Source organism: Pleurodeles waltl, chromosome 3_1 (genome assembly GCF_031143425.1).
Source record: "Pleurodeles waltl isolate 20211129_DDA chromosome 3_1, aPleWal1.hap1.20221129, whole genome shotgun sequence".
NCBI classification, from domain to species: Eukaryota; Metazoa; Chordata; class Amphibia; order Caudata; family Salamandridae; genus Pleurodeles; species Pleurodeles waltl.
The window spans coordinates 1,644,890,707-1,644,903,941 of NC_090440.1; the positions used below are offsets into that span (position 1 = coordinate 1,644,890,707).

The following is a 13,235-nucleotide window of genomic DNA, read 5'->3' on the forward strand; positions in this document are numbered from 1 at the left end:
CATAGGAAAGGAAAATGTGCACATTTGAAACATGGTGGACCATGTGGCTGCCATTTGTATTAGACATTGTTTTAACATGAAAAAGATTTTGCATTTGCATTAAGTGAAGTACTAATGTGAATTAAAGTTAAGAGTGTTTATTGAGATGAATATTAGAATTTAAGTATTATGAACATGAATTAATCATACTTGTATTGATTTAAATGTGTTTTGTTAGCATGAGTTCTATATGCTCAGAAAAATAAATGCACGTTTAAAACTGTTCTAACATATCGTAGCTAATGTTTGCAACTAAATTAGTTGCTTTGCATATTTGATTTTAATTGTAAGGTGCATAGCACGTTTATTAATGTATTAGTGCATTAATGTGTTCTAAAGCTTTCTTGTTTTGACTAGGCCTGAAAGATCCATTTTGCAGCAGTAGAGGAAACTTATTGGCTTATTTTGTTCCTTCTGACCTGAATTATTTTCCCTCAGTTGCTGACGTAATATTGAAGGTCCTATTGTACTGAAGACGAAGAACATGTTTTAGTATTAACTATGTAACAATATTTGTCCTAGCTGTTGAACAAGATGGGAAACTCATGATTCCCATGTGAAATGTGTTAGTTTATTATGTGTATGGTGATCAATGACTTGAAATAATAATTACAAAATTATAATATTTTGTCAAAACTGTGTGAAATCATTGAAATGACAATGCACTTTTGCTGAGAAAATCCGGAAAAGTTGCACACTTGATGGTGCCACCAGCAGCCATTGGACGCTGAATCTTGCACGTAAGGATGAGCCCACCTGAAAGACCAATCAATTGACTGAATATTTCTAAGTAGTGAGTAGCTTTGAAACTTTGAGTTAGTTTACTCCTGCCTCGAGTCTGTCCAGAACTCTCCCAGAGTCCGTCTGAATATGCAGTAGGAAGTGCATATGCTGACGTACCAAAGGTCTGGTCATTAATGCTTACTCAATTGTTTGATTTATTTGTATATTATTTTCGTGTAAATATTGCATGTATGCTTATTAACTTTTTTTTTTTTTTTTCTAAATAGAGCACGGCCTGTCATCAACATTAAAAAACGTATTCGAGTAACCCCAAACAGGATTGATCTAAACAAGAAGACCTGCACTGGAACTGTGCCCAGTGGAATTTGGTAACTTTTTAAGACATAGCATATTGTATCTCCTGTAAAAACGGTGTATTGCAAAATGTCGACTTGCAGTCAAACTGTTCTTAGGACACCATTTAAAAGTTTTATAGAGCACAATTACTACTTTGATTTTGGTGCGTACGTTATTTGTTTTGGTGAGTTGGAGATCATTTGAAGCATTTCATTTCTATATGCATGTTCTGCATTGCTCAACTGTGTTGTTGATGTCCTTACCACAGTATATACTGGTCTTCTAAAAAGGCATACTGCCAGAATGTACGGTGTTCAAAGTCAAACAGCCAGAATTTACCTTCATTATTATGCACAATGCATATTGGAACAGACGTCTGGTTAGCTTCAAATGTTGACTGTCCACTGTGTTCTTGTTAGGAAAACTACAGTCCTTCTCAGCTTATCTGCTGTAACTGTACTTTAAGAGACTGAAATATGGTGAAATAACGTTAGGGTGCCAGAGAGTAACACACTGGATTAGCCAGAGCCCTCCGCTTCAAAAAGAACCCTTTTACGTTTAGTTCAGGAAACTGAAAACCAAAGCTTACAAACAGGCTTTCAGTTAAGTCCAGCATTGTTCTGAGCGTAATCAAAGAATGTCTGACTAGACTCTGTCTTTAGCTTTTAGAACTTTCTGTGTCTGACTCTTCTTACTTAGTGGCTTTGCTGACATGTAGCTCTTCACAGAAATCCTAAGTTCGATGGCATCTGTCGCTGTAGATACGCATGTTCTGCAATAGCTCGCCATCTGGTGTTGGGCCGGAGTGTTACAAGTTGTTTTTCTTCGAAGAAGTCTTTCGAGTCACGGGACCGAGTGACTCCTCCTTTTGTCTCCATTGCGCATGGGCGTCGACTCCATCTTCGATTGTTTTTTTTCCGCCATCGGGTTCGGACGTGTTCCTGTCGCTCCGAGTTTCGGAACGGAAAAAATAGTTAATTTCGGAAGATTTTCGTCGGTATTGTTGCGTTCGGGATCGGCGTACTTAGATTCCACACCGCATCGAAGATCGAAGAGCTCCGGTGCCCTTCGGGGTAGTTTTTCGATCCTCTGTCGGGGCCTGGTCGGCCCGACCGCGTGCTGAAAAACGCCGATGGAACGGACCCCGTTCCGTTTCTGCCCCAAATGCCACAATAAATACCCCTACACAGACCAACACTTGGTCTGCAACCTGTGCCTGTCACCTGAGCACAGCGAAGACACCTGCGAGGCCTGTCGTGCGTTCCGGTCCCGAAAAACACTCCGAGACCGTCGAGCCAGAAGACTTCAGATGGCGTCCGCACCGACAGCCCAACGGGAGTTCGAGGAACAGGAAGAAGAAGGTACCTTCTCGATCCAAGACTCGGACTCCGAAGGATTCGACGATACACAAACCGTGAGTAAGACGTCGAAATCCACTCAGAAGAACATTTACAAGGCCCAGGGGACGCCACTGCCACCAGGCCATGGCTCCAACCATAAATTCGGTGACCGCCCGTCGGCACCGAAAAAGGCCCACACAGTGCCGAGATCGTCCGACTCCGGTCGAGACACCGGCACGCAGCCTTCTCGGGACCGAGAAAGTGCTGGAGACAAGCCTCGACACCGAGATGCCGGTGCCGACACGGCTCGACGCCGAGACAGCGGCACCGAAACAGATCGACGCCGAGAGATTTCGGCCCCGAAAAAGAAAAGAGTCACCTCGGAGCCGAAAAAACACGCAGACAGGGTTTCGATGCCGAAACAAACTGCAAGCGACCCAGCTTCAGGCTCTTATACAGAAGAGCACTCGCTAACCTCCCAAATGCAGAAGCATAGGTTTGAGGAAGAGCTGCAAGCAACTGATGTGGACCATACGCAAAAGCGTATCTTCATACAGCAGGGGACAGGAAAAATAAGCACCCTTCCCCCCATTAGGAGAAAGAGAAGGTTGGAGTTCCAGACGGAACAAACACCACAACCAAAAGTGGTGAAAAGAGTTACCCCACCACCCTCTCCTCCGCCTGTGATTAACGTCTCACCAGCACAAACTCCATCACACTCCCCAGCTCACACCACCATGAGCCAGGGTGACCAAGATCAGGACGCATGGGACCTATACGACGCCCCAGTGTCAGATAACAGTCCGGAGGCATACCCTACAAAGCCATCTCCACCAGAAGACAGCACCGCGTATTCTCAAGTGGTGGCTAGAGCAGCACAATTTCACAACGTAAGCCTCCACTCAGAACAAGTCGAGGATGATTTCTTATTTAACACACTCTCCTCCACCCACAGCTCCTACCAAAGCCTGCCTATGCTCCCTGGTATGCTCCGGCACGCAAAAGACATCTTTAAGGAGCCGGTCAAAAGTAGGGCAATCACACCAAGGGTGGAAAAAAAGTATAAGGCGCCTCCTACAGACCCGGCTTTCATCACTACACAGCTGCCACCAGACTCTGTCGTTGTCGGAGCAGCTAGGAAAAGGGCCAACTCTCACACATCTGGAGATGCACCACCCCCAGATAAAGAAAGCCGCAAGTTCGATGCAGCTGGTAAAAGAGTCGCAGCACAAGCTGCAAACCAGTGGCGCATCGCGAACTCACAGGCACTACTTGCGCACTATGACAGAGCCCACTGGGACGAGATGCAACATCTCATTGATCATCTGCCCAAGGACTTACAAAATAGGGCAAAACAAGTGGTTGAGGAGGGACAGACCATTTCCAACAACCAGATCCGCTCCTCCATGGACGCTGCAGATACAGCTGCACGGACAATTAATACATCCGTAACTATCAGAAGGCATGCATGGCTCCGAACGTCTGGATTTAAACCAGAGATTCAACAAGCAGTTCTCAATATGCCTTTTAATGAAAAAGAACTGTTCGGTCCAGAAGTGGACACAGCGATTGAGAAACTCAAAAAAGATACGGACACTGCCAAAGCCATGGGCGCACTCTACTCCCCGCAGAGCAGAGGGAATTACAGCACATTCCGTAAAACGCCCTTTCGAGGGGGGTTTCGAGGTCAAAGCACACAAGCCAGCACCTCACAAGCCACACCGTCCAGTTACCAGGGACAGTATAGAGGAGGTTTTCGGGGACAATATAGAGGAGGGCAATTCCCTAAAAATAGAGGAAGATTTCAAAGCCCCAAAGCCCCTACTACTAAACAGTGACTCACAGGTCACTCACCCCCTCCACACAACACCAGTGGGGGGAAGAATAGGTCATTATTACAATGCATGGGAGGAAATCACTACAGACACTTGGGTTCTAGCAATTATCCAACATGGTTATTGCATAGAATTTCTACAATTCCCTCCAAACATACCACCAAAAGCACAAAATTTAACAACACACCATTCCAATCTCCTGGAGATAGAAGTGCAGGCACTATTGCAAAAGAATGCAATCGAATTAGTGCCAAACACACAAATAAACACAGGAGTTTACTCACTGTACTTTCTGATACCAAAGAAGGACAAAACACTGAGACCAATCCTAGACCTCAGAGTAGTGAACACTTTCATCAAATCAGACCACTTCCACATGGTCACACTACAAGAAGTATTGCCATTGCTAAAACTGCACGACTACATGGCAACTTTAGACCTCAAGGATGCTTATTTCCATATACCAATACACCCATCGCACAGGAAATACCTAAGGTTTGTATTCAAAGGAATACATTACCAATTCAAGGTACTGCCTTTCGGATTAACAACCGCACCAAGAGTCTTTACCAAATGTCTAGCGGTAGTCGCAGCACACATAAGAAGGCAGCAAATACATGTGTTCCCATATCTAGACGACTGGCTAATCAAGGCCCATTCGTTAATAGAGTGCTCAAATCACACAAATCATATCATACAAACCCTCTTCAAACTAGGGTTCACCGTCAATTTCACAAAATCCAAAATTCTGCCACGCAAGGTACAACAATACCTGGGAGCCATAATAGACACATCAAAAGGAGTAGCCACTCCAAGTCCACAAAGAATTCAAAATTTCAACACCATCATACAACGCATGTATCCAACACAAAAGATACAGGCAAAGATGGTATTACAACTCCTAGGCATGATGTCATCATGCATAGCCATTGTCCCAAACGCAAGACTGCACATGAGGCCCTTACAACAATGCCTAGCATCACAGTGGTCTCAAGCACAGGGTCACCTTCTAGATCTGGTGTTAATAGACCGCCAAACTTACCTCTCGCTTCTGTGGTGGAACAACATAAATTTAAACAAGGGGGGGCCTTTCCAAGACCCAGTGCCACAATACGTAATAACAACAGATGCTTCCATGACAGGGTGGGGAGCACACCTCGATCAACACAGCATACAAGGACAATGGAACGTACATCAAACAAAACTGCATATCAATCACCTAGAACTTCTAGCAGTTTTTCAAGCACTAAAAGCTTTCCAACCAATAATAGTTCACAAATACATTCTCGTCAAAACAGACAACATGACAACTATGTATTATCTAAACAAGCAGGGGGGGACGCACTCCACGCAGTTAAGCCTGCTAGCACAAAAAAATTGGCATTGGGCAATTCACAACCAAATTCGCCTAATTGCACAGTTTATACCAGGGATACAAAATCAACTCGCAGACAATCTCTCTCGAGATCACCAACAGGTCCACGAATGGGAAATTCACCCCCAAATTCTGAACACTTATTTCAAACTCTGGGGAACACCTCAGACTTGTTTGCGACAAGGGAGAACGCAAAATGCCAAAACTTCGCATCCAGATACCCACACAAACAATCCCAAGGCAATGCCCTATGGATTAACTGGTCAGGGATATTTGCTTACGCTTTTCCTCCTCTCCCTCTCCTTCCTTACCTGGTAAACAAACTCAGTCAAAGCAAACTCAAACTCATATTGATAGCACCAACTTGGGCAAGGCAACCCTGGTACACAACGCTGCTAGACCTATCAGTGGTACCCTGCATCAAATTGCCCAACAGGCCAGATCTGTTGACACAGCACAACCAAAAGATCAGACACCCAGATCCAGCATCGCTGAATCTAGTAATCTGGCTCCTGAAATCCTAGAATTCGGGCACTTACAACTTACCCAAGAATGTATGGAAGTCATAAAACAAGCAAGAAGGCCATCCACCAGGCACTGCTATGCAAGTAAATGGAAGAGGTTTGTTTGCTACTGCCATATTAATCAAATACAACCATTACACACAACTCCAGAACATGTAGTGGGTTACTTGCTTCACTTACAAAAATCTAACCTAGCTTTCTCTTCCATTAAGATTCACCTTGCAGCAATATCTGCATACCTGCAGACTACCTATTCAACTTCCCTATATAAAATACCAGTCATTAAAGCATTCATGGAGGGCCTTAGGAGAATTATACCACCAAGAACACTACCTGTTCCTTCATGGAACCTAAATGTTGTCCTAACTAGACTTATGGGTCCACCTTTTGAACCCATGCACTCCTGCGACATACAGTTCCTAACCTGGAAGGTGGCATTTCTCATCGCCATTACTTCCCTGAGAAGAGTAAGCGAGATTCAGGCGTTTACTATACAGGAACCTTTTATACAACTACACAAAAATAAAGTCGTCCTAAGGACCAATCCTAAATTTTTGCCAAAGGTTATTTCACCGTTCCATCTAAATCAAACAGTGGAACTTCCAGTGTTCTTTCCACAGCCAGATACCGTAGCTGAAAGGGCACTACATACATTAGATGTCAAAAGAGCATTAATGTATTACATTGACAGAACAAAGAACATCAGAAAGACTAAACAACTCTTTATTGCATTTCAAAAACCTCATGCAGGAAACCCAATTTCAAAACAAGGTATAGCCAGATGGATAGTTAAATGCATCCAAATCTGCTACCTTAAAGCTAAACGACAGCTGCCCATTACACCAAGGGCACACTCAACCAGAAAGAAAGGTGCTACCATGGCCTTTCTAGGAAACATCCCAATGCAAGAAATATGTAAGGCAGCCACATGGTCTACGCCTCACACATTCACCAAGCACTACTGTGTAGACGTGTTATCCGCACAACAAGCCACAGTAGGTCAAGCTGTATTAAGGACATTATTTCAGACTACTTCCACTCCTACAGGCTGATCCACCGCTTTTGGGAAAATAACTGCTTACTAGTCTATGCAGAACATGCGTATCTACAGCGACAGATGCCATCGAACTGAAAATGTCACTTACCCAGTGTACATCTGTTCGTGGCATCAGTCGCAGTAGATTCGCATGTGCCCACCCGCCTCCCCGGGAGCCTGTAGCAGTTTGGAAGTTACCTTCAATTATTTATATATGTATCATCTCAACCTTAAATAGGTGCATACTTAGTCACTCCATTGCATGGGCACTATTACTACAATTCAACTCCTACCTCACCCTCTGCGGGGAAAAACAATCGAAGATGGAGTCAACGCCCATGCGCAATGGAGACAAAAGGAGGAGTCACTCGGTCCCGTGACTCGAAAGACTTCTTCGAAGAAAAACAACTTGTAACACTCCGGCCCAACACCAGATGGCGAGCTATTGCAGAACATGCGAATCTACTGCGACTGATGCCACGAACAGATGTACACTGGGTAAGTGACATTTTCATTATTAAATAAATTAGCAAATTAAGCTATTCTGACTTTGTACGTTTCAATGTGCTATCTTACTATTAACAACAATAATCTGAGTACCTGTTCATCCAGTTATGAGAGATAATAAGCCATATTTAAAATATCCTAATTCTCTGCAAGGACTTTGCCAGGTGAAGCACGGAATCTCATGTTTCCATTGATGCCTGGCACCTGGTGTGAGTTCCTTAGAAATTGTAATGTGTTATTGGCAAAGGTAATTCAGTTTACCTCTTTGAATTGCTATTTAAATATCTCAAATCAGTTGATAGACTGAATGCTTTCAAAATGGTTTGTCAATAAATTATGTTCTCTGTTCATTATTTTACAGTTTGACTGTCGAAGCCTGTTTTGCATATACTGCTAATCCAAAGGACTTCAGCCCCACAATATGTAAGTGTTGTGCTTGGAGAGGTAGTGTTTAAACACAATGCAAACTATTTTGTGAGAAAATAGCAAGCGTAAGAGCGTTAGCTGATAGGGGATGTGGTTATTCTATTTAACAATATATGGATTTTGTTGGAGATGTTCAGGTATTTTGCAAGTAGCCATACCCACATGACAAAACCTCTACTCTCTCGTTCCCAAACTAGTGGACTGCTGTAAGAGGGCTGTTAAATCTGCTATGTCTGCCTGCCTTGAATATCACTGAGGGGGGGGGGAGATCATGAATCATTGGTAGCAAGATCCCTTGAGCTACAAACAGAGCCACTGAGTGTCTCTATGCACCACCAATTACAGAAGTGGGATTCTCCTAGCCGGTGCCACCAACGCACTTTTTTTTACACAAGAAATTGCTGGGGGATCATAGGGGTGTTGAGGGCTCGTTTTCCTTATAATGGGAGCTCCCCTGCCGCCATAGTATGATTGGGATTTGACATTATATACATGCACTTTGGCCTTTCTAGCTTTTTGTGTATTGTGACCTTCAGCCAGGTTCAATATAAATTATATACAGCATCAGAATTGGACAGAGAATGTTATGCATAATGTAATTGTAACTTTTTCAACCATCTGAGTTAATCAGACACGTGCTGGATGCATTCTGTGGGTGATTGTACATGATGTACTAAGCAATACTACAAACATTCTGGTAAGCAAACCATAACGTGGGCCAACACAAATTAATCTGCAAAATGAGTAGTGATATGTGTGTTGAAGGATCTGGGGTCTCTGTTAAGATGAAACGTCCAGCCCTCCTCAGCTCCATGGTGCTCTTAGAATGCCTCATGCACCAATAAGTAACTTGGGTTTATAAACTATGCCATCACTCCCCAGACTCAACAGCCAAGTGCCAGCTGTCTAGCAGTTCATACAGAATGTGCCCCACTGAACATTGTCAATACCCAGAGGTATTAAGTGTTAACCCTACTGCTGCTTACAAAGCCCATTTTCCAATTGTCGAACAGTGGCACAACAAGGGGAAAAAAATGCATTGGCATTCGAGTGGGACTTAGGGCAGGAAGTCGCACGGAGCTTCACACACCCTTTCTCTGCAAAAGACTTCTTCTGTTGTAGATTATCAGATATGTTGCAGGATCCCTCTGCCACTTATTCCTCACTGTGGCACCCCCAGGTCATCGGACCTAGTGCCTCCCCTGGCCTTGCCGCTTGTGTATGTCGGACCTTTCGCATGTTCTGCTAAGGCTACAGTATCTATGCCTCACCTCCCCTTTGTCAACCCAGTCCCTGTCGGGGACAAATTTCTGCCCCCTCCTCCCCTAGCTTATTTTTCAGACTTCAAGCCTTCTTCTGAACCCGCAGAAATGACCATTGATGCACGTAAAAAAGCACACTTATGCAGAAGCAAGCTATCCACCGGCATTAAGGCACATTACGACCACCAGTCAGACAAGCGCTTACAGTGCCCCAAGCACACAAGGAGATAGACAGGAACGTCTACACAGGCAACATGCACGCAGGCACATATGCACTCAGACAACACACACTTATTCAGTTGAATGTAAAGTCTGAATGTGATGGATTTATGAATGAATGGATCAGGTAGGCCGGTGGGGTTGTGAATGAATGATTGGATGGGACGGATGAAGATGAATGTGAATTGAATGGATCCATGACTTTGGATCCATGACTGAGTCCGTGTATAGGCATGGAAGAATAGATGCTGGGGGGAGTTGGTGGACAATTGGACTAAAAACTTAGGGTTTGGATATATTGTGACAACTGTGTTTAATAGGCACAACAAGCTGCTGACATCACACGTGTCTATTCTTGAAACTGACTCTTGAAATCTGACAGCACAAGCCGTAGTTTTAGTAATGATTTTATTCGAGAACTATTTGCTGCTGTGTTTTTATAACACACCTGCTTCCCAAAAGACTTCTAATAGTGTTCCACTGCTCCCAGAATATTGCAATATCAGTGTGTTTAAAAACTGCACCCTCTGGTACAGTGACCCAACAGGTTATGTGCCTAGTAGCCAACTGGTTGCCCCTCACGAACTCCATTTCTGTGCAGTCATAATCAAGAACTAAGGGACGATTCTGTGTGTCTTGATGCCTTGTGATGAAATACAACACTAACCTATGTTATCTATTGTAGCAGAGGGCTGCGTAGGAATGGTGTAAGAATGATTAGTTAGTGTAGTGATGTATATGCGATGCCTGGGCTGAGTGTGGAGCAGTGCGAATGTGATGATGCATTTAATGGCTGGTTCGGTGTGGTGGGGGGAGGGGAAGTCTGGCAATTAATTACAGTTTGAGGCAGGATGGAGCCCTAAATGGAGTTATTGGGCTGTGGCTGCAACTGAGGCCTAACATAAAATAACGTGCAGACCCTTAAGAGGCTCCAGAGTCTGTAGTCTGACTACGACAGTGTCACAAGCATAAATACACTTTTGCCTGCTAAACAAAAGGACTGTATTTGCTGCCCCCTGCAGGTGATGCTTTAAGGTTGCTGCCTTCTATGGCTTTAAGAATGTCAGTCCTGTGGCTACGCAATACGGGTTGCCCATTTGACTAATCTGATTGCCTTTTTGGAATGGCTAAATTCTTACAGGTATCCCAGAGCGGAGACAAAGTATCCACTCAATAGTCTCTGGCTTACATTAGTTTTTACTTTAACTGTATCTTTCTAATATTTCAATGGTTCATTGTAGTTAACAAGTCTTATGACATACCTGTGGTACTAAAACGTCAAATCAAAAAAGTAATTTGCCTTAAATGGCTTACCAAGATAGTTTTAAAAACACTTCTAAAAAGGCATATTTAAGTATAAATGTTTTAACTTATTAAAATGTAAAATAAAAATTTATTAATTAAATGTTATTTTTAAGGGTTTAGATGAGGACTCAATAAGGTCGGGTTGGGGTTCGGTTTCAGAGGAGGGAATTAATTTACATTGAGATTTAGGGTTCGATTCGGTTTTGGGTTGAAGTTAAGTTTAGGGCAGGGTTCGGATTAGGGTAAGTGCAATGATGGGGAAAGGGTTATAGATTTAGGTGTAGGGTTAGAGTGCGAGTAACTGTTAAAGGTTAGATGAAGGATTACATTTTGCGTAAGGGTATGTGTGTAATGTACAAAGATGTAAATTTCAACTTTTACCATTACATATTTGTATTTTACAAAGGAATAAAGATTACCGTGATTTTTGAATTCTACTTTTTAATGGGATTTCTTTGTACATGGATCTTTTAACTTATCGAGAACGTAAGAGTTCTGGCACAGGTGTCTCTCCCTTTAATTGTTTCCATGTGTTTGAAATGCGTTGCTCAGTGCGCTGGTCGTGAACTCGCACCAGTTTATAATTTATCCTTGAGCTGTCTCCAGTAGCAGATTAATTTCAGTTTACAGCTGTAACTACTTTCTACCAGATTCTTTTGTGTAACGTGGGTTATCTGTTAAACAAAAAAAAAGGTAAATTCGAGTGGTCTAAATTTAAACTCTCAAATAACACTGTTAGACCTCATTTGACACCAATTGCTGTTTTCAAGTTGCAATTAATTATTAAAATATTTTTGGGAAGCCTTTCATACAGCCTGTCTTCTCCTTCTAAGAGTTATACAACACTTGTTTTAAAAAGCCAGTAATTATCATTCAACTAGAGAACACAAAACAACTGTTTATTTCAATACATATATCCACAGCCCATGTGGCAGGGAGGGGGTCCAGTAAAAATCATTAGGTCAAGCGTGCAAGCGCTTTTGCCTGTTGTAAGTATTGTGGGCTTTTAACCACGCCCATTTAATGCCCATCACTTTAATTCACTCCTGGGCTTGCCTTTCAAAAATCACTTGATGTCATTGGTAAATGCTTTAAGTTTGTCCCGTCTTAAGGTTGTTTTTGTCATGCCTTGCAGACTGTTCCTTTACATGGATTATTACACGATTGCTGTTATACTTCAGCATGGATGAACTATTTCTTTTATTTCTCCCCTACGTGCTGCATGGTGGCCATGGAATTTAGGTACAACAACGTGAACTTGATCAGCTGTATTGAAGCTATGGTCGCATTGTTCACAGTTACCTAATCAGAGTCATTTCTTGTGGTTCTCCGCTTAAACCACTTGAAATTGGTGATCACACATAGAAAGAGCAAAAAAAGTAAATCTGGGACAGCGCCAAAATGCAATGGATGTTGCTGTGGAACGACGACAGCAACATCCATTGCACGCCCCTTCCACACAAAGTGCTGCGTTTGAAGGGGTGGGAATTTACAAGGTGGCTTTAAGCCACAAAAAGTGTCTTAGCGCCCCCTCGTAAATATGGCGCAGTGCAGTGCGCTACTGGAGCATCACGAAAAGAGACACTCCTGGTGGTGCTAGAGCCTTGTAAATCTGGCCCTATGTTAGTGGGGACTCCGAAATAATAATCCCTACCACCATTCATTATCTTTTGAAGCTTTCTCATGGCTGGAACTTTTGTCTTATAGCTGAGAGAAGTTATGTTTTATGGGCCTTGTTTGTAATATCATTGCAATAGTCCTGCTAGCCTTAAACATGTATAATGCACCATTTCCTCTAGAGGCTAAATATATGGTTACTTTGCATTACTTTGTAAAATTCCTCTTTCATGTGATTATGATCTGTAAGGGATGACTTTATAGTTACATGACCATTTTTTTTCAAATTTATTTTTTATTGTGGTGTTCTCTAGGGGCTGTTCTGAGCATTGCAGTCAACCTACTGTAATGACGGCACAAAACTCGCCCCATAACGCCTTGCAGAGCATTACATGATATGTTTCTTACAAATGATATTTCTGTTATGGTGCCCTCTAGGGGCTGTTTTGAGCATTCCATTCTAATGCTAAAAGTTTATTTCTGATAAAGGTTTATATGATAATTGTATGTTTTAATAATTTCTCCTTAATACAATTATGACCATGATTCAGGCCAACTTAACATTCTTATTACACTATGACTGTTTAAACACTCTTGATATGTTTTGGTGATCCTTCTAGGGTCTATCTTGTGTGTTTTTTGGTAAATTGTGTTGGCCAGCCAGCAACTA

General features: G+C 42.7%; 1 protein-coding gene across 3 annotated transcripts in view; it reads left to right on the forward strand.

Annotated features, from left to right (window-relative positions):
- ITGA6 (integrin subunit alpha 6) overlaps window positions 1-13,235 on the forward strand; it is a 179,756-nt gene that overhangs the window by 115,390 nt on the left and 51,131 nt on the right. For all 3 annotated transcript variants that reach the window (XM_069225341.1, XM_069225340.1, XM_069225342.1), the window contains 2 exons: window positions 1,050-1,151; window positions 8,098-8,159. In XM_069225341.1, coding sequence (XP_069081442.1) covers window positions 1,050-1,151; window positions 8,098-8,159 — 164 coding nt within the window. The remainder of the gene's footprint in view (window positions 1-1,049; window positions 1,152-8,097; window positions 8,160-13,235) is intronic.